The sequence below is a fragment of the Lathyrus oleraceus genome, chromosome 2 (genome assembly GCF_024323335.1).
Source record: "Lathyrus oleraceus cultivar Zhongwan6 chromosome 2, CAAS_Psat_ZW6_1.0, whole genome shotgun sequence".
Classification (NCBI taxonomy): Eukaryota; Viridiplantae; Streptophyta; class Magnoliopsida; order Fabales; family Fabaceae; genus Lathyrus; species Lathyrus oleraceus.
Window position 1 is genome coordinate 124,535,838 of NC_066580.1, and position 20,864 is coordinate 124,556,701.

Genomic DNA, 20,864 nt, shown 5'->3' on the forward strand with positions numbered 1-20,864 from the left:
TTATATTGTATAATTAATTTTATAACTTTTTAAATTTATTACATTACTATATTATATAATTAATAATAAATGGTTGTTCCTTTACGTAATCCTCAGAAGTAAGCTGTGAATTATCGTAACTTGAGGTTGGTGATTGAGGAGGTTCAAAACCAGAGATACTTCCAATATGTTTAGTACCATAATCCTTCAATATTGTAAAGTATTAGCATGATCTCTGCAAAGGAGTTGTTGATTTCCAATTGTCCCAAGATCCCTTAACAGAAACTCATCGATAGTGTTGTTGTGTTCTAGTGCTTTTTATAATCTCCAGTCTTGTACATGTGATATGAATGCAAAAAAATTGTGCTATTGTAACAAGACAAAGTTATTTCCTTGTATTTTAGAACTTTCATGTATTCGTGTGATGTATTCGTGTGATGACACTTTAGGATTATGAACTAATCACATGACTATGATTGAATGAATGTGAGAAAATTCTTGGACATGAATGAAATGATTGTAATAGAAATGAATATGTGAGTTCTCAAATATGGGTGAATAGTGATTTCTCCAATGTAAACATTAATTATAAACTTAATTAAATTGAATTTTTAAATAGGATATCAAAACTTAATAAAAATGAAAATAGAATATCAAAATTGTAATTAAGAAAAACTAAATAATCATAAAAAAATTAATCTACAAGATAAGAAATTAATTGGTTCACTAATTTGATGAATTAATTGGTCAAATCACACTGAATTAATTGATCGAATCAATTGCAATTACTATCTTATGACCTTATGCATCTATTCTATCTTTCATTTTAAAATATTATTTAGAAATTTCTCCATCAGACATATTTTATGTAAATAAATGTAAACATTTATAAGAACAAAATATAAATAACAAAGAAATTTAGCATAAAATTTTGTTCCTAAAACTTCTCTCCATCAAACCCTTCAATCACACCAATGAGCACAATTACATAAACCCAAATTGCAGGACCCTTCTCCCTCAAGGAATGCTTTTGTGCACCTAGCAGCACAATCTCCTAATGGACCACATGCTCCCAAAGGTGTTATACATGCTTTTGCCTCCTGTGGTTGTAATTTTGCACTCTCCACTAATTGTAATCCTATGTTCCAAACTTGTGTCATAAAACATATATATTAGGATTAATATTAAGTATTTCAAATTCAAATAAACATAAAATTTTACATTTTAACTAAAAATAAAAATTGAAAAATATAAATATCAGAAATTCACAATGAATAACAACAAGATATATACTTACCAGCTGCAACCAAAACTAAAATAATAAAAAATTGAAACAACTTTGAGATAGATTTCACCATTTTCAAAGATGTTTTTGTGTACTTTCTTATTCTTTCTTTTCTTAGATTCCAATCACATTGTTTTGTATGATATTTATAGACGCTTCATATGTTGGACAATAAATTCCAATAAAGGGGTATTAAGTGGAAAACAATTATATTTTCCCATTTATATTGGTAAATAACTTGGAATAGTGGTTATATTGAAAATATATTTGAAAAACATGATTATTTTAAATAAAATCATATGACTTGTAATTTAATTTATATATATTCAGGAAATAATTTTTTTGATATTTATACAAATATAACAATATTAAATAAATTTTCAACTTTCAAACCTATCAATTTATTGATCCTCGTCAATTAAAAAAAGTAAAATAATAGTTATTGTATGATGTAATAGTAACATAAAGTAATATAGAACTTAAATAAATATTATGTTTTATAGAAATAATTAAAATTAAATTAAGAGTAGAAAAATAAAAATCTATAAATAAAAAAATAGTAAAAAATATGCGATTTTTAATTAAAAAATAATAATGAGATTTTATTAAAAATAATATAAAAATTTAATTTTAACTTTCTTTAGTAATCTAAACTTTTTTTTTCTTTCAAATGTTGAGATTCATTCTGAAAATTACGTGAAAATATAAAAAATAAATTTAACATGATTTTTTTTCAAAATATTTGTTTATTTATAGTATCTTATATCATATAATTAATTTTATAACTTTTTAAATTTATTATATTCTTATATTAATAATAAATGAGTTAAAAAAAAGTATTAGAGAGTCCCTTAAACAAAATTCCAACAATTTAAATGTATCGGTTTTTAATTACATAGGTTGACTTAGATTTGTAATAATAATTTTGATGATTAATTTCACCTAAAATATAATACTCTTTTTTCTTTGACCAAATAAAACATGAAAGGAATTCATGGAACCTTAATAGTCTTGAAAGTTTATGGGCGTGATTCTTTATAAAATTTCATTTTTGTAATTTTAATATTATTTAGTTTATTATAAATAATAACTAACATGATTATAAAAACTAATTAAAAACTTAATTAAATCTAGTTTTTAAATAGATTATCAAAACTTAACAAAAATGAAAATAGAATATCAAAATTGTAATTAAGAAAAAATAATTAACCATAAAAAAATCAATCTGCAGGATCAAGAAATTCACTAGTTCACTGATCTGATCAATAATTTAGTCAGATCACATTGATTTTTATTGGATCAATTGTAACTAACCTTATCAATCTACTCTATCTTTCTATATATCATCATGTAATTAAGTGTAAACATTTAATAAATTACAGACAAACTTATTTATTATTTATTATACAGCCTTTATTATATCATTCATGGAGTAGATAAACAATATATGATCAATCAGATTTAACATAAAGCCATTCGATCGCATCAATGAGTATAATTACATAGATTCAGATATTATAATTTATAGAAGTAATTAAAATAAAATATAGAGTAGAAAAATAAAAATTTCTAAATAAAAGAAATAGTAAAAACAATATGATTTTTACTTAAAAATTAATAATGAGATTTTATTAAAAATAATATGAAATTTTAATTTCAACTTCCTTTAGTAACGTAAAGTGTTTTTGTTTAAATATAGAGATTCATACTGAAAAATAACGTGAAAACATAAATTTATATTTTTCTAACATGATTTTTTAAAAACATTTGCTTATTTATAGTATCTTATATTGTATAATTAATTTTTATAACTTTTTAAATTTATTATATTACTATATTATATGACTAATAATAAATGAGTTTTAAAAAAATGCATTGAGAGTCCCTTAAACAAAACTCAAACCCTTATATAGGTTGATTCAGATTTGTACCAATAATTTTGGTGATTAATTACACCTAAAACATAATACTCTTTTTAGTTAGACCAAATAAAACAACAAAGAAGTTCTTGACAAAATTTCATTTTTGTAATTTTAATATTATTTAATTTATTATAAATAATAACTAACATCACTATAAACATTAATTAAAAACTTAATTAAATTGAGTTTTTAAATAGGTATCAAAACATAACAAAAATGAAAGTAGAATATCAAAATTGTAATTAAGAAAAAATAAATAACCATAAAAAAATCAATCTGCATGATAAGAAATTAATTGGTTCACTAATTTAATCAATAAAATGGTCGAGTCACATTGATTTTCTTCCGATCAATTGCAATTAACTATCTTATGATCTTAAGAATCTACTCTGTCTTTCTATTCACATTCTAATAAATCCGACGGATCATAATGGTCTAAATTTTAAAATATTGTTTAGAAGTTTCTCCATCAAACATATTGTATGTAAATAAATATAAACATTTATAAGAATAAAATATAAATAACAGACAAATTTATTTATTATTTTTTATAGCGCATTTATCGTATTATTCACGTAATAGATAAATAATATATGATCAACCAGATTTAACTTAAAATTATGTTCCTAAAACTTCTCTTCATGAAGCCTTTCAATCGCACCAATAAGCACAATTACATAAATCCAGTTTGCAAGGTATGCTTTTGTGCACCTAGCAACACAATCCCCTAATGGACCACATGCTCCCATAGGTGTTATACATGCTTTTGCCTCCCGTGGTTGTAATTTTGCACTTTTCATATATGTGTATATATTACATATTTTTCATATATTTTTATATATTACAGATTTTAAAATGCAAATTCTTAAATAAAGAAAGAAAGTTAGCTGTAAATTTTAAAGCTTCCAAGGCACAATCTTTAGATTAGAGAAAACTATAAAAGAAATAGCATACACTTGCATTCTAGCTAAATGTTAACCAACCCTTTTAATGGTCATTCTCGATCAATAAAATGAAAATGTGTGGTTCTTTAACTTCTATAGTGTTGGAGTTAACATTGAACCTTCATTGTTGCATGCACAAGAAAAGGAAGAAGATGTGTGTGAGAGAGAATTTGTAACTAACTTTTCAGTCTCGAAATATCTCAATCATTATTGTAACTAACTGAAACTAATTCAGTTTATATACAAATCAACCAAGCCAAATGAAACTTAAATGTAACACACTTGAATTTGAATTACATTTTATTTAACATCATCATTTAACTCGTATTCAATGCTAAAAGCCAACAACACCAATTTCATCCTTCAAATTGATGAAGTATTCAATTTTGATTGTCTTGGTCATCACAATCTACAAGTTGCTTATGAGTGTTGTAATGGATAACCTTGGGGTGTAAACAGATTAGAAAAAACTAATTAAACCGACAATCCAAATCAAACCGAAAAAATCAATTGTTTTTGGTTCGGTTCAAAAACCGAAACAACCCAATAAAAACTGAAGTGGTTTGGTTCAGTACTCAGTTTTAATTTTTAGGAATCACTATAAATACCTATTTAATATTTTATTTAACTCATGATTAAGCCCTATTTTTGTGTCGGTCCAACACGTATCCATCTTTGTTTACACTTTTTTTGTGTGAACAAAATATGTAATCAAAATCAAACTCCAAACATAAAAACTAGAAATCATAAGCCATAAAAAGTTACTCTCACCAAACTGCTGCTCTGATTGCACGCTCACTGTTTCTCTCGCCACTGTCATTCTTATAGGTTTTGGTTGCCTTATTTGTGTTCAAGTTTTATTCCCTAATTTTCATTTTTTTTACCTTTTACGTTTCTTCTACGATGAATTTTGTTCTAGTCTTAGTATAAAAAAGTTTTAATGTGTGTTTGAAGTGTGAAACAATTTATGTGTAATGATACCTTTTGTGTTTATAGTTGTGTTTTATTTGTTAAGCTTTCAAATCCCTTCTCTACCTTCTCATGTCAATTGTCAAATTTTGTATTTGATAGTGAACTTATTTCATGATGTAATGAAAATTATGTCAATGATTCGTATGAATTAAGAACAACTTATAAGTTGTTTGAAAATTAGAGCATGGAATATATTATTTGAAAAAATAATAGCAAAAAGTATTGTAAAATGATTAACCAAATCGAAACAAACCAAACGGATGGAGATATCATCGGTTCGGATAATGTTTTGACAAAAACCAGTCCAAACCGAACCGATTACAGCCCTAGATAACCTCAAGCACTCCATTATGAACTTGATTGTGCAAAAAATGACACTTGGTATCAATGTGCTTGATTCTTCCATGCAGCACTAGATTCTTCGCAAGACATATGGCTGATTTGTTGTCTATCATCAACCTGAATGGTTTTCTCACCTTGAACTTCAGTTGCTATAGTAAATTCATCAATCAAACATCTTGACATTATGACAATGCATCGGCTATGTATTCAGCTTCACAAGTTGACAGGCCAACCACTGGTTGCTTCTTGGAGCACCAAGAAATGGGGGCTCCTAGATACATAAACATGTATCATGTAGTTCTTCGTATGTCTAATGTATCCCCATACCATTCAGAGTCTAAATAACATATCAGCCCATCATCATCTAACACTCTAGATGGAAAAAAAAATCCTTACCTCATAGTCCCGTTTGTATACCTTAGTATCCTGACTGCAAGTTGGTAATGTGACCATTTTTGCTTACTCATTAACCTACTTACCAATCCAACTACATAACATATGTTAGGCCTTATGTTACATAAATATATCAGACAACCAACCAACTGTATGAAGGTTGTAGTATATACATCCTCACTATCAGCATTAGAATCCAACATTTGATTTGTCTCAGCAAGTGTGACTGCTGATGACTTATCGACAAGTGTATCGATAATGTCGTAGTCATAAAAAAGTTCAAATCCACACGGACTGCTATTTAAAAAGATAATATTTATGTAATGCATAGGAAATAGTAAACGGGGGGAGGGGGGCGTCAAGTTCAAATGTGAAAATAAAACAAAGTGTTTAGACAGAATTATGAAAGTGGTAAGGTTGTGTATAGAATCCCCTATTTCTCTTTTATTGATGTTTGATGCATTATATGAATGATATTAATCCTATAATTCAACGGCGAATTAACAAAACCGCTATAACCAATCCCTTGCGATATATCTCACTAATCACGACTTAGAGTTTTCTATCCCTAGTCCACCAACGTAAGCAGGATTAGGTAATGCAACAAAGCGTTAATTTACTAGCCACTACTTGGGGTCTCCTATTCCTATTCAACCAGCATAAGCACAACAATTGCCCTAAGTCCAACATATAGACTAATGGTCAGTATTCCTTATGTGCCCAAAATCAGATTAAAAGAGTATCTCACATAAAAAACATTACGAACAAGAACAAATTGAATAGAATTATAAGTCAAAACACCCATGCAATATCAAATCAAGCACACGTCCCAGCAATATCGAAATAGGTTCATCAAACACAACCTAACCTAGAGAAAACTAGCTACTCATAATTCAAAATACAATACAAAAAACAATTAAGAAGATTTGCATATGATATCCCTTAAAGGATTGACCTCCAATGACTTCAAATTCTCTCAAAAATCCCTTCGGATGCTGTAAAACTCGTACTTGTTGTGCCAAATTTTGTAACCCTTGAAAAAATGCAGAAAGTCCCCTAAATAAGCCTTTAGAATGGACCAGAACGCGTCAGAAAAGTCCAGAAAGGGACCATCACGTGCGTAATGACCTGTATCACGTGTGATGCAGCAGCTACATTCTTATCGCGTGCATGATGCTGTGTGATTATTCCAGTAACTGTACGCCTTTTCTCCCTTTTCACCTGATTTTTCACTAAGTCACCATTTCTTCACACTTAGCTATTTTTCCTCATTCTTTAGTATTTCTTTTTCATTTTTTCTCCTCTTTAACTTTTTTTATCCGTTTCTTCAATCGAATTCATACACTGATGGAGTGTCATCAATAATTGACTTATAATTCATCAACTCAGATATCTTCAGCAACTCAAGTTCATACTTCAGTTGGTACACAATGATTCTCTTCTCAGTGTAACATCTTCATCCATAGAAAATATACCATATCTCAAAGGCCAATCATATCAAATGCATTCATTAGCACCTTTTTAACTTGTTTATCTGATAAGTGAAACTCCTTGTCAGAAGTATGTCATCTACATAAAGACACATCATAATCATGTTACCTTCAGAGGTATGCTTCACTTACAAACCATACTCCAATTCTCATTATTTGAATCCCCGATGCTTGAAAAGTGAATCCATTTTTCAGATTCCAAGCCCTTGATCTTATTTCAGCCCGTACTTTATGCAGTTTGTACATTATCCCTTCTTTGTTCTCTATCACAAATCCAAAAGGTTGTAACACATAAACTTCTTTTTGCAATGGACCGTTTTGAAAAACTGACTTTACATCTAAATGTATCAGAGGCCAATTCCTATTTTCAGCTATATCAATAGCCAATCTTATGGTTAGATGTCTATATACATGTGCCAACACTTCAAAGTAGTTTAAACCATACTTTTGTAAAAATCCTCTAGCTACTAACCTTGGTTTATGCTTGGCAATTGAACCATCTGCCTTCAACTTTATCTTGAAAAGTTCCAGGAAAAAGAAATCCACCCACGGGTAGGCTCTAGGGTTTAAAAAGGTTCCAAGAGTCATGAACCTTATTCAAGAAATATTATCATCAGAACGAATAATCGCAAGACAATAACATCCTTAAGAGGATCTATTCTAGCAGAGGTCTTCATATCAACCCAACGAGTCCTAAGTCTCGTAGGTCAACACAACGCAACCATTGACTCCACGGTTCTAGACACGGTTCCCAGAATCATGGATCCCATCTAATGATATTATAGTCAGAATGACTAATTGTAAGATAATAATATTCTTAAAAGGATCTATTCTGAGTGAGGTCTTTGTATCAACCCAACAAGTCCTAAGTCTCGTAGGTTAATACTACACAACTCTCTTTTCATCCAAAAGTTTATTGGGGAGAAAAGATGACAAATTTGACAAATACCATTGGACCTTCCACCGAACCTTCACACCAGCCACCATTGCATCATGTCAGCACTCAAAGACCCCAAACACCTCAGGAAAATCGTGGAAGACCTTGAAGGCAACTAACGCATCGGGATGTGGAATAGGGAGGCCTTTCAATCGGGCGGGTCATTAATTTTCTTGTCAATTGTTGTGTATTTTAGCTTTATATCATAATATTATTAATTATTTTTTATTTACCTATTTATTTCAATTTTATATAAGTATAACATAAAATATTTTTAAAAATGTGGCGCATGCTCTTCATGTCATTAAGCATGCGGCAATTGTATTGGTTTCATCTGCATGTTATGGCTAGATATTGAACCCAGGTCCTGATCCATGGCATTCATGAATGTTACCGCTAAGTTGCTTTTTTAAACATGTATTTTGATTCTGTTCATATCCATATGATTTCATTTTTACTGATCATTATGCCTTATTATTTAATCTTTGAATTAAATGTATGCATAAATTAAAATTGATTTATAATATTATTATTTTGTTAAGCAATTGTATAAGAGATCTTATTTATTTAATTTTGTTCTCTCATATAATTGAGTTACTATGTCTAGTGATCGTTATAATTTTGACTAATTTGGATTAGCCACAGCATCCTTAAATTAATTGAGATTATTTTTTTAAAGTTTTGATATCACATAAATTATTAGACATAAAATTGTAATTAATTATACGTGGTATAATGAATTTTATCCTACAGGAATTTTTATTATATTTGTATGATTAATTGGGATAAAATGTCAAAATATTTTCATAACTTGCCCACAGGAATTATGAATTGGTACATAATTTGATAGTTTTATCAGAAAGTATTAATTTTGGATAGAAAAACAAAATTATATCATGCACGTAAAGTGTGAGGTTTGAAAAATCTATCGCAATTTTTTTAAAATCTTATTACATTAAAATTTAGCCCACAGGTAATTTTTATGTTGCAAGATTTATTTTATGGTATGTTAATATTGATAATACATATAATTTGGATAATATTTATGCCTCAAATTTTAACATCAATTTTGTTTATCTTTTTACTAATTTATCTGATATCCGATGTGGTATTCCCGAGCTCAGAGGAGATAACTATAAGGTGTGGAAAGAAAGAATTCTCCTCCATCTAGGATGGATGGACATAGATTATGCTATTAGGAAAGACGAACCACCTGCAATTACAGATGAAAGTACTCCAGCTGCAATCGCACTATATGAACGGTGGGAGAGATCCAACCGGCTCAGTGTGATGTTCATTAAGACTATGGTCACAGGTGGAATACATGGTTCTGTCGATCAACATGAGAATGTCTGTGATTTGATGAAAGCCATTGGCGATTAGTTCTCCACTTCTAAAAAGGATTTGGCAAGCACATTAATTATGAAATTTTCCTCCTACCGACTCACTAGTGTGAAAGGTGTGCGTGAGCACATAATGAAAATGCGTGACATTTCAGCTCAACTTAAGAAACTTGAGGTTGGTATGTCTGACTCCTTTCTGGTGCACTATATTCTGAACTCTATTCCGTCTGAGTATGGGCCTTTCAAGATCTCCTACAATACACATAAAGACAAATGGTCAATCAATGAATTAATGACCATGTGTGTTCAGGAAGAAGAAAGGCCTGTAATGGAACGGAGTGAGAGTGCATTGCTGACAAGCACTCGCGGGAAGAACAAAGCTTCCAAAACTGACAAGTCACAAGTCAATCAGAAAGGGAAATTCAAAGTACCATCGCAAGGTGATATCAAGAAAGAAGCAAAGTGTTACTTCTGTAAAAAGGGAGGACACATGAAGAAGGAATGCCCTGGATTCAAAGAATGGCTTGAGAAGAAAGGTAATTTAATCTCATTTGTTTGTTATGAATCTAATATGACCGATGTTAATATTAACACCTGGTGGATTGATTCTGGATCAACAATCCATATAACAAATTCCTTACAGGGTATACAAAACCTAAGGAAGCCAGTGGAAAGTGAGCAGACTGTCTTATCAGGAAGCAGGATGGGCTCACATGTGGAAGCTATTGGAACTTGCAATTCGATTTTGAATAATGGTTTTGTTTTGAAATTAGAAAGGACCTTTTATGTACCAAGTTTCTCACGAAACTTGATTTCAGTTTCTAGACTTGTACCTTTTGGATATTCCTTTAATTTTAAAGACACCTTGTTTGAATTATTTTATAATTCGGAATATGTTGGGAATGATATATTGTCTGATGGTCTTTATCGTATGAACTTACAAATCGAATCCATTTATAGTTCAATGCATATTCAAACTGGAACTAAGCGGTGCAATATTAATGAGAATTCTTCTATGTTATTGCATCAGAGATTAGGACATATCTCCATAGAGAGAATTAAAAGGTTAGTAAAAGATGGGGTACTTAATACTCTAGATTTTGCTGACTTTGAAACTTGTGTTGACTGCATTAAGGGAAAGCAGACCAACATGTCTAAGAAAGGTGTCAATAGAAGTTCAAGTATATTAGAAATAATTCATACAGACATATGCTGTCCTAATATGGATGCACATGGTCAAAAATATTTCATCACTTTCATAGATGATTACTCACGATATATGAATATTTATTTGCTTAACAATAAATATGAAGCATTGGATGCCTTCAAAGTCTTTAAGGCTGAAGTTGAGAACCAGTGTGGAAAACAAATAAAGATAGTGAGATCAGATTGGGGTGGTGAATGCTATGGTAGATACACTGAGAGTGGACAAGCACCTGGTCAATTTGCTAAGTTTCTTCAAGAACATGGGATTGTTGCCCAATACACCATGCCCGGTTCTCCGAACCAAAATGGTGTTGCAGAAAGAAGAAACCGAACAGTATTGAACATGGTGCGGAGTATGCTTAGCAACTCTAATCTTCCTAAATCATTGTGGAATAATATTTATATTGATAATACATATAATTTGGATAATATTTATGCCTCAAATTTTGACATCAATTTTGTTTATCTTTTTACTAATTTTTCTGATATCCGATGTGATATTCCCGAGCTCAGAGGAGATAACTATAAGGTGTGGAAGGAAAGAATTCTCCTCCATCTAGGATGGATGGACATAGATTATGCTATTAGGAAAGACTAACCACCTGCAATTACAGATGAAAGTACTCCAGCTGCAACCGCACTATATGAACGGTGGGAGAGATCCAACCGGCTCAGTGTGATGTTCATCAAGACTAAGGTCACAGGTGGAATACATGGTTCTGTCGATCAACATGAGAATGTATGTGATTTGATGAAAGCCATTGACGATTAGTTCGTCACTTCTAAAAAGGCTTTGGCAAGAACATTAATTATGAAATTTTCCTCCTACCGACTCACCAGTGTGAAAGGTGTGCGTGAGCACATAATGAAAATGCGTGACATTTCAGCTCAACTTAAGAAACTTGAGGTTGATATGTCTGACTCCTTCCTGGTGCACTATATTCTGAACTCTCTTCCGTCTGAGTATGGGCCTTTCAATATCTCCTACAATACGCATAAAGACAAATGGTCAATCAATGAATTAATGACCATGTGTGTTCAGGAAGAAGAAAGGCTTGTAATGAAACAGAGTGAGAGTGCATTGCTGCCAAGCACTCGCGGGAAGAACAAAGCTTCCAAAACTGACAAGTCACAAGCCAATCAGAAAGGTAAATTCAAATTACCACTGCAAGATGATATCAAGAAAGAAGAAAAGTGTTACTTCTGTAAAAAGGGAGGACACATGAAGAAGGAATGTCGTGGATTCAAAGAATGGCTTGAGAAGAAAGGTAATTTATTCTCATTTGTTTGTTATGAATCTAATATGACCGATGTTAATATTAACACCGGGTGGATTGATTCTGGATCAACAATCCATATAACAAATTCCTCACAGGGTATAAAAAACCTAAGGAAGCCAGTGGGATGTGAGCGGACTGTCCTATTAGGTAGCAGGATGGGCTCACATGTGGAAGCCATTAGAACTTGCAATTTAATTTTGAATAATGGTTTTGTTTTGAAATTAGAAAGGACCTTTTATGTACCAAGTTTCTCATGAAACTTGATTTCAGTTTCTAGACTTGTACCTTTTGGATGTTCCTTTAATTTTAAAGACATCTTGTTTGAATTATTTTATAATTTGGAATATGTTGGGAATGGTATATTGTCTGGTGGTCTTTATTGTATTAATTTATAAATCGAATCCATTTATAGTTCAATGCATGTTAAAACTGGAACTAAGGGGTGTAATATTAATGAGAGTTCTTCTATGTTATGGCATCAGAGATTAGGACATATCTCCATAGAGAGAATTAAAAGGTTAGTAAAAGATGGGGTACTTAATACTCTAGATTTTGCTGACTTTGAAACTTGTGTTGACTGCATTAAAGGAAAGCAGACAAACATGTCTAAGTAAGGTGCCAAAAAGAAGTTCAAGTATATTAGAAATAATTCATACAGACATATGTTGTCCTAATATGGATGCACATGGTCAAAAATATTTCATCCCTTTTATAGATGATTACTCACGATATATGAATATTTATTTGCTTAACAATAAATATGAAGCATTGGATGCCTTCAAAGTCTTTAAGGCTGAAGTTGACAACCAGTGTGGAAAACAAATAAAGATAGTGAGATCAGGTTGGGGTGGTGAATGCTTTGGTAGATACACTGCGAGTGGACAAGCACCTGGCCCATTTTCTAAGTTTCTTCAAGAACATGGGATTGTTGCCCAATACACCATGCCCGGTTCTCCGAACCAAAATGGTGTTGCAGAAAGAAGAAACTGAACAGTATTGATCATGGTGCGGAGTATGCTTAGCAACTCTAATCTTCCTAAATCATTGTGGAATAATATTTATATTGATAATACATATAATTTGGATAATTCTTATGCCTCAAATTTTGACATCAATTTTGTTTATCTTTTTACTAATTTTTCTGATATCCGATGTGATATTCCCGAGCTCAGAGGAGATAACTATAAGGTGTGGAAGGAAAGAATTATCCTCCATCTAGGATGGATGGACATAGATTATGCTATTAGGAAAAACTAACCACCTGCAATTACAGATGAAAGTACTCGAGCTGCAATCGTACTATATGAACTATGGGAGAGATCCAACCGACTCAGTGTGATGTTCATTAAGACTATGGTCACAGGTGGAATACATGGTTCTGTCGATCAGCATGAGAATGTCTGTGATTTGATGAAAGCCATTGACGATTAGTTCGTCACTTCTAAAAAGGCTTTGGCAAGCACATTAATTATGAAATTTTCCTCCTACCGACACACTAGTGTGAAAGGTGTGCGTGAGCACATAATGAAAATGCGTGAAATTTCAGCTCAACTTAAGAAACTTAAGGTTGGTATGTCTGACTCCTTTCTGGTGCACTATATTCTGAACTCTCTTCTGTCTGAGTATGGGCCTTTCAAGATCTCCTACAATACATATAAAGACAAATGGTCAATCAATGAATTAATGACCATGTGTGTTCAGGAAGAAGAAAGACTTGTAATGGAACAGAGTGAGAGTGCATTGCTGACAAGCACTCGCGGGAAGAACAAAGCTTCCAAAACTGACAAGTCACAAGCCAATCAGAAAGGGAAATTCAAAGTACCATCGCAAGGTGATATCAAGAAAGAAGCAAAGTGTTACTTCTGTAAAAAGGGAGGACACATGAAGAAGGAATGCCCTGGATTCAAAGAATGGCTTGAGAAGAAAGGTAATTTATTCTCATTTGTTCGTTATGAATCTAATATGACTGATGTTATTATTAACAGCTGGTGGATTGATTCTGGATCAACAATCCATATAACAAATTCCTTACAGGGTATACAAAACCTAAGGAAGCTAGTGGGAAGTGAGCGGATTGTCCTATCAGAAAGCAGGATGGGCTCACATGTGGAAGCTATTGGAACTTGAAATTTAATTTTGAATAATGGTTTTGTTTTGAAATTAGAAAGGACCTTTTATGTACCAAGTTTCTCATGAAACTTGATTTCAGTTTCTAGACTTGTACCTTTTGGATGTTCCTTTAATTTTAAAGACACCTTGTTTGAATTATTTTATAATTTGGAATATGTTGGGAATGGTATATTGTCTGGTGGTCTTTATCGTATTAATTTATAAATCGAATCCATTTATAGTTCAATGCATGTTAAAACTGGAACTAAGGGGTGTAATATTAATGAGAGTTCTTCTATGTTATGGCATCAGAGATTAGGACATATCTCCATAGAGAGAATTAAAAGGTTAGTAAAAGATGGGGTACTTAATACTCTAGATTTTGCTGACTTTGAAACTTGTGTTGACTGCATTAAAGGAAAGTAGACCAACATGTCTAAGAAAGGTGCCAATAGAAGTTCAAGTATATTAGAAATAATTCATACAGACATATGCTGTCCTAATATGGATGCACATGGTCAAAAATATTTCATCACTTTCATAGATGATTACTCACGATATATGAATATTTATTTGCTTAACAATAAATATGAAGCATTGGATGCCTTCAAAGTCTTTAAGGCTGAAGTTGAGAACCAGTGTGGAAAACAAATAAAGATAGTGAGATCAGATTGGGGTGGTGAATGCTATGGTAGATACACTGAGAGTGGACAAGCACCTGGTCAATTTGCTAAGTTTCTTCAAGAACATGGGATTGTTTCCCAATACACCATGCCTGGTTCTCCGAACCAAAATGGTGTTGCAGAAAGAAGAAACCGAACAGTATTGAACATGGTGCGGATTATGCTTAGAACCTCTAATCTTCCTAAATCATTGTGGAATAATATTTATATTGATAATACATATAATTTGGATAATATTTATGCCTCAAATTTTGACATCAATTTTGTTTATCTTTTTACTAATTTTTCTGATATCCGATGTGATATTCCCGAGCTCAGAGGAGATAACTATAAGGTATGGAATGAAAGAATTCTGCTCCATCTAGGATGGATGGACATAGATTCTGCTATTAGGAAAGGCTAACCACCTGCAATTACAGATGAAAGTACTCCAGCTGCAATCGCACTATATGAATTGTGGGAGAGATCCAACCGGCTCAGTGTGATGTTCATTAAGACTAAGGTCACAGGTGGAATACACTCTTGTCCATTATTTGTTTGCATTATATAACTTTTTGATGTGTGTGCTTTTGTGCAAGGGATTCCCATTTTAGCCAAATTGAAGAACCATATTCATGTGCATCTAAAGTGAGAGATACAAGAGCCATTGGAAGGTTACTAAGAGCTTGCTTGATTGATTGGTTGCTTGAGTATACACTTATTTGCTTGCTTATTCCAAAGATTAGAAGCTACTGGGATCATCACTATGATCTCAAGAAGGGAACTCCGTTTGTGGTTTTATTTCTCTTCCTTCATCTTTGTATGTTTAGGACTTAGCCATTCTTCTTCTTCCCTCCACTCTAACCCAAGCCAAAAATTTTGTGCAAACATTAACATTGGTTTTCAAACATTAGAAACCTAAGCATTATGCTTTTGTTTTTCAGACTTTCTTTTCATAACACTCATTTTGAATTGAATCTTTAAGTCAACTTTGACCATATTTTGTAAATACTTTTCAATGGTAAATATAACTTATTCAAATGTTTTTTGGTTTCAATGGCCACTTTATTATCAAAACTTTTCATAACCATAACCATTAAATATAAATCTTAATGGTGATTTAGAGGAGGAGGTTTATATGAAACAACCTGAAGGTTTCTCTTCTAATAGTGGTGAGCATTTGGTTTGCAAGCTTAAGAGATCCATATCTGGTTTAAAACAAGCCTCTCATCAATGGTATCTTAAATTCCATGAAACGATATCTTCATTTGGGTTTATTGAAAACCCCATGGATCAATGTATATACCAGAAGGTCAGTGGGAGTAAATTTTGTTTTCTCATTTTGTACATGGATGACATACTACTTGCAACCAATGATAAAGGTTTTCTACATGAGGTGAAACAATTCCTCTCTAAAAACTTTGATATGAAGGATATGGGTGAGGCATCTTATGTCATTGGCATTAGGATCCACAGAGATAGACTTCGAGGAATTTTGGGTCTATCACAAGAAACCTACATCAATAAAGTTTTAGAGAGATTTAGAATGAAAGATTATTCACCAAGTGTTGCACCCGTTGTCAAGGGCGATAGATTTAATTTGAATCAATGCCATAAGAATGATTTTGAGTGGGAACAAATGAATAACATTCCATATGCTTTTGTTGTTGGAAGTCTTATGTATGCTCAAGTATGCACAAGGCCCGACATTGCATTTGTTGTTGGAATCTTAGGAAGATATCAGAGTAATCCATGTATGGATCATTGGAAAGCTGCAAAGAAGGTGTTGAGATATCTTAAAGGAACAAAATATTACATGCTAATGTATAGGCAGATGGACAATCTTGATGTGATCGGCTATTCAGACTCCGACTTTGCTGGTTGTGTTGATTCTCGCAAAATTAACATCAGGATATATGTTTATGATGGCTGAAGGAGCTATTTCATGGAGAAGTACTAAGAAAACCTTGGTTGCTACTTCTACTATGGAAGCCGAGTTTGTCTCCTGTTTTGAGGCTACTTCTCATGGTGTATGGCTTAAGAGTTTTATTTCTGGGCTTAGAATCATGGATTCTATTTCTAAACCTCTGAAGATTTTTTGCGATAATTCAGCAGCAGTCTTTATGGCTAAGAACAATAGAAGTGGAAGTCGAAGCAAGCACATCGACATAAAGTATTTAGCCATTAGAGAAAGAGTTAAAGATAAAATAGTAGTTATTAATCACATTAGTATTGATTTAATGATCGTTGATCCTTTGACTAAGGGCATGCCACCAATAAAATTTAAGGATCATGTAGAGAACATGGGACTTGGGTCCTCCTTATGATTGTATACATACAGTGTATTAATAAAACTCTTATATTGTGATGTTTTCTCATTTTCATGCGCACATCAGTTTGAGAAAATATGTTACATCTGGACCAAGAGTAAACATTGGTTTATTCATCAAGTTAGTTACCACATTACAGATAGATACTTAAAAATAGACATGTTGTAATACATAGATGAGACTACTCGCTTTAAGAGGGACTATCTCTATGGTTCACATATTTATTTCTTGAGTAAGTTTTCCATGACTCATTTATGCCAATAATCACTTCTTGGACCAAGTGGGAGAATGTAACGGTTTCTTATTTTTATTATAACTAGTAAAGGACCTGTGCGTTCGCACGGGTCGCGCAAGTGCAATAATTTATTTTAAAAAAATTAAAATATAATATATTTTTTTGTTTATATATATATATATATATATATATATATATATATATATATATATATATATATATATATATATATATATATATATATATATATATATGGTTGGATCAACGTACACAAATTTATTGCATAAGAGTTTTTTTTAATGTAATGGATGTTAAATGATCAATAAATGGGTTCAAAAAATTTCCACAAATAACTTTTTCCAGTTTGGGACATAATAAAGTAAAACATTATTAATTTATAGTAATATAATTTGCTTAATTTTTTTGTATACTATATTAAGGAAATAAACAAAAAATATAATACAAAAATATTTTTACAATTTATTGGTATATTGATATATAATAAACATTCCATTGTTAATGTTATGAATAAACATTCCATTTATCATTGAGATTTTGGAGTTGGATATTTGTTAGATGGATGGAGGAAAATTAAGATGTGAGCATGTGGTAATCCTCTCTTTTGAAACTCAATTGTATACATATCTATAAAAATAAATATATAAAATATATACAATAGTCAGCACACGAATGATAAATTTGAAAATAACAATACGATTAATTGAATATGGAATAAGTTACTCACATGCAAGAACTTTCCCCAATAGACTTTTCTTTGTGAGATCAGACAAAAGCTCATCAAATTTCATTTTAAAGACTCTTGAAATGATGTCAGGACGATCTGATGCTTTTAGATGAACAGAACCAAGCAAACGCTGAATTTCAGGCTAGTTGGGGTTACATGTGAATGTAATGAAAAGATCTGGAAATCCGACATAGCTGCATATTGCCATTCCGTCAAAGTATAGTTGATCCATATATCTACGACTACCAACGTATGAAGAAGGTAGCACAACCCTCTTACCTGTGTTTGACCCGTGCGTTTCTCCATTTGAATTATATTCATTCAAATTGTGATACTTGCCAACCCTCTGTTTTGACTGATTCTTTCGAAGCCACCTAAGTCTTTCTGATTCCATCATTGTAAAACCATCTACCAAAAATTGTTGATAAAGTCTCCTTGATCGCAACAATGTTTGTGCTTCATTAGATCTTGATTGAATTCTAAAGGCCAACCACTCTCTTATTGTAAGTCGATTTCGCTTTGTGGCTTCTTCCCAAGAAATATCTTTATTGTTCTGGTCTGACTGTGTTATGTCTGTGAAATGGCGAATATTTGTCCCTTTATCACGGTGCCTCACATTAGGTCTATATCCATCCTCACCATATGGAAATAATAATGGGCACTAATATCCTAAATAACTGGTATGATACTCATCTATCCTTTGAAGTTCGCCACATTGTTTTTGCACTATAATGTCTCTTTTTTCTGCAGTGTCGACATCTCCAACAATTAAAGCAGTTACTTTGGATACAGTTGGTTGATTACATATCCTTCCATCATTTCTTTGTTCAGATATTAAACGAAGTTTTAAATCAGAAACACCTTCTTCACAAAGTCTGTCCCTTGCCATGCGAAATGGTTGTGCATGAACATTATGTTCATATAACATTTCAGATAGTTTTCTCACAATATTAACATCAACTCCACTTTTTGACCTATAATGAAAAGAGTTGAAACAGTTTATTGCAAGTTTCTTAAATAAATAAATTTAAAGTTTGGAAAATAATAGATATCTAACCTGAATCCATGCATTCTGTTTTCAATTTCATTCTCAGTGTCATAAAGATATAGTTGTGCAAATCGTGGATTTTGACCTGGCATCGATAACATGCTTCCTATTTGGTGACATGTTTGACCTTGGATACGAAAATTGGGAGGGCATCTACCGTTGTTAAATCGATTGTCCACTTTCGCACCGGGAGATGTAAATGCAAACATAACGTTGTACATTCAAATTTGTTGTTGGAAATTTTTTGATTCACATGATTCGTTGTCAAACAACAGATGTTGTAGAACTTTAGGAGCGGGTTTTAACAAAAGTAACTGAACTTTTCCTGATCCACAACACATGGAAAATTTAGGATTGGACGCATGACGACATTTGTTTTTCCTTTCCGAATACCACATATTTGCACCCCAATATTGACATTCAATGACAGGATCCCCTATATCATAATACCCTCCTGATCATCAATAGTATTTAATTCATATGTTAAATGAGTTGTATTTCATAATAATAAAATATTATTTATAGTAAATCATTTTAAAATACCTGATGTAATTTCAAAAGTTTCCATAGCATCTGTTCCATTAGACATTTCATCTTCACCAAAACTTGAATTTGTTGCTGAATTGTAACCTATTGACATAACATTTATTGTGTTAAGAATATTGTAATATTCTATGACATATCATAAACAAATTAACTCAAATGAAAAATAATTAAGAATATACCGTCAGATTCATCATTCATATTATCGTCTCCACTATCAGATGCAAAAAGCTCATTGAGTTGCAATTCTGGTATTGGATCTTGGTTTGATGTTGTTGCAGCAAATGTATTGTCAAACCTCTTAGATAAGTTAACTCCTAATTTGGTAATGTTTCTGCTTGATATCCTTTTTGATCTGATATTATTATTGGTACTTGGCTTAGTCTTTAAGGACGAATGAAGTTGACGACTTACTTCAACGTTGGCTATACCACGACCGTCATTTAGTATGTTTGGCGAAAGTTCTGATAGTGGTATCCTCAAAGCTGTTGAGTCATTGCCGCGTCTTTTATCAAATGTACCGTTATCTTTTAGAGCAGTTTTCAACCTCTTAGATTTCTTGTCATCAATAACACTCTTTCTATAAATTCTGGCTTTTGCAGCATTCTTCCTCCTCAAAACAGTTTTAAAATGTAATTCTTCATCTACCATTTTGAATATTTTCTATTATAGTACTCACTCAGGCTCTATAATTCAAAATGATCATACTTGATCATACATCTGAAAAAATTACACATATATAACAGATATTATATATCTTCATCATTATAAATAAAACAAAAGATATATAATTTTATAGTGAATAAAAATATCAAATGTTCACCTGATAAAAAAACATAACTTACATTGCCATGGCTTTATTTGAATAAAGTTTTCTTACAGCTTTTGCTCATTCAACATGATAAGTTCATTTCTTGAATTTCGAACAATACTTGAAATGATAATATATAATATATAAGGTACATGTTAAGAATGGATCATTTCCATTATATATATATATATATATATATATATATATATATATATATATATATATATATATATATATATATATATATATATATATATATATATATATATATATATATATATATATATA

The 20,864-nt window shown here is 31.5% G+C and overlaps 1 protein-coding gene across 1 annotated transcript; it reads right to left on the reverse strand.

The window, feature by feature from the left end:
• Positions 1-18,835: 18,835 nt before the first annotated feature.
• LOC127122203 (uncharacterized) lies at positions 18,836-20,416 on the reverse strand. Its single transcript, XM_051052579.1, has 4 exons — positions 19,948-20,416; positions 19,766-19,852; positions 19,616-19,676; positions 18,836-19,148 (listed from the first exon to the last, which is right to left on the reverse strand). Exons 1-4 carry the CDS (start codon positions 20,414-20,416, stop codon positions 18,836-18,838), a joined length of 930 nt encoding a protein of 309 aa, XP_050908536.1.
• Between the last annotated feature and the right edge of the window lie 448 nt (positions 20,417-20,864).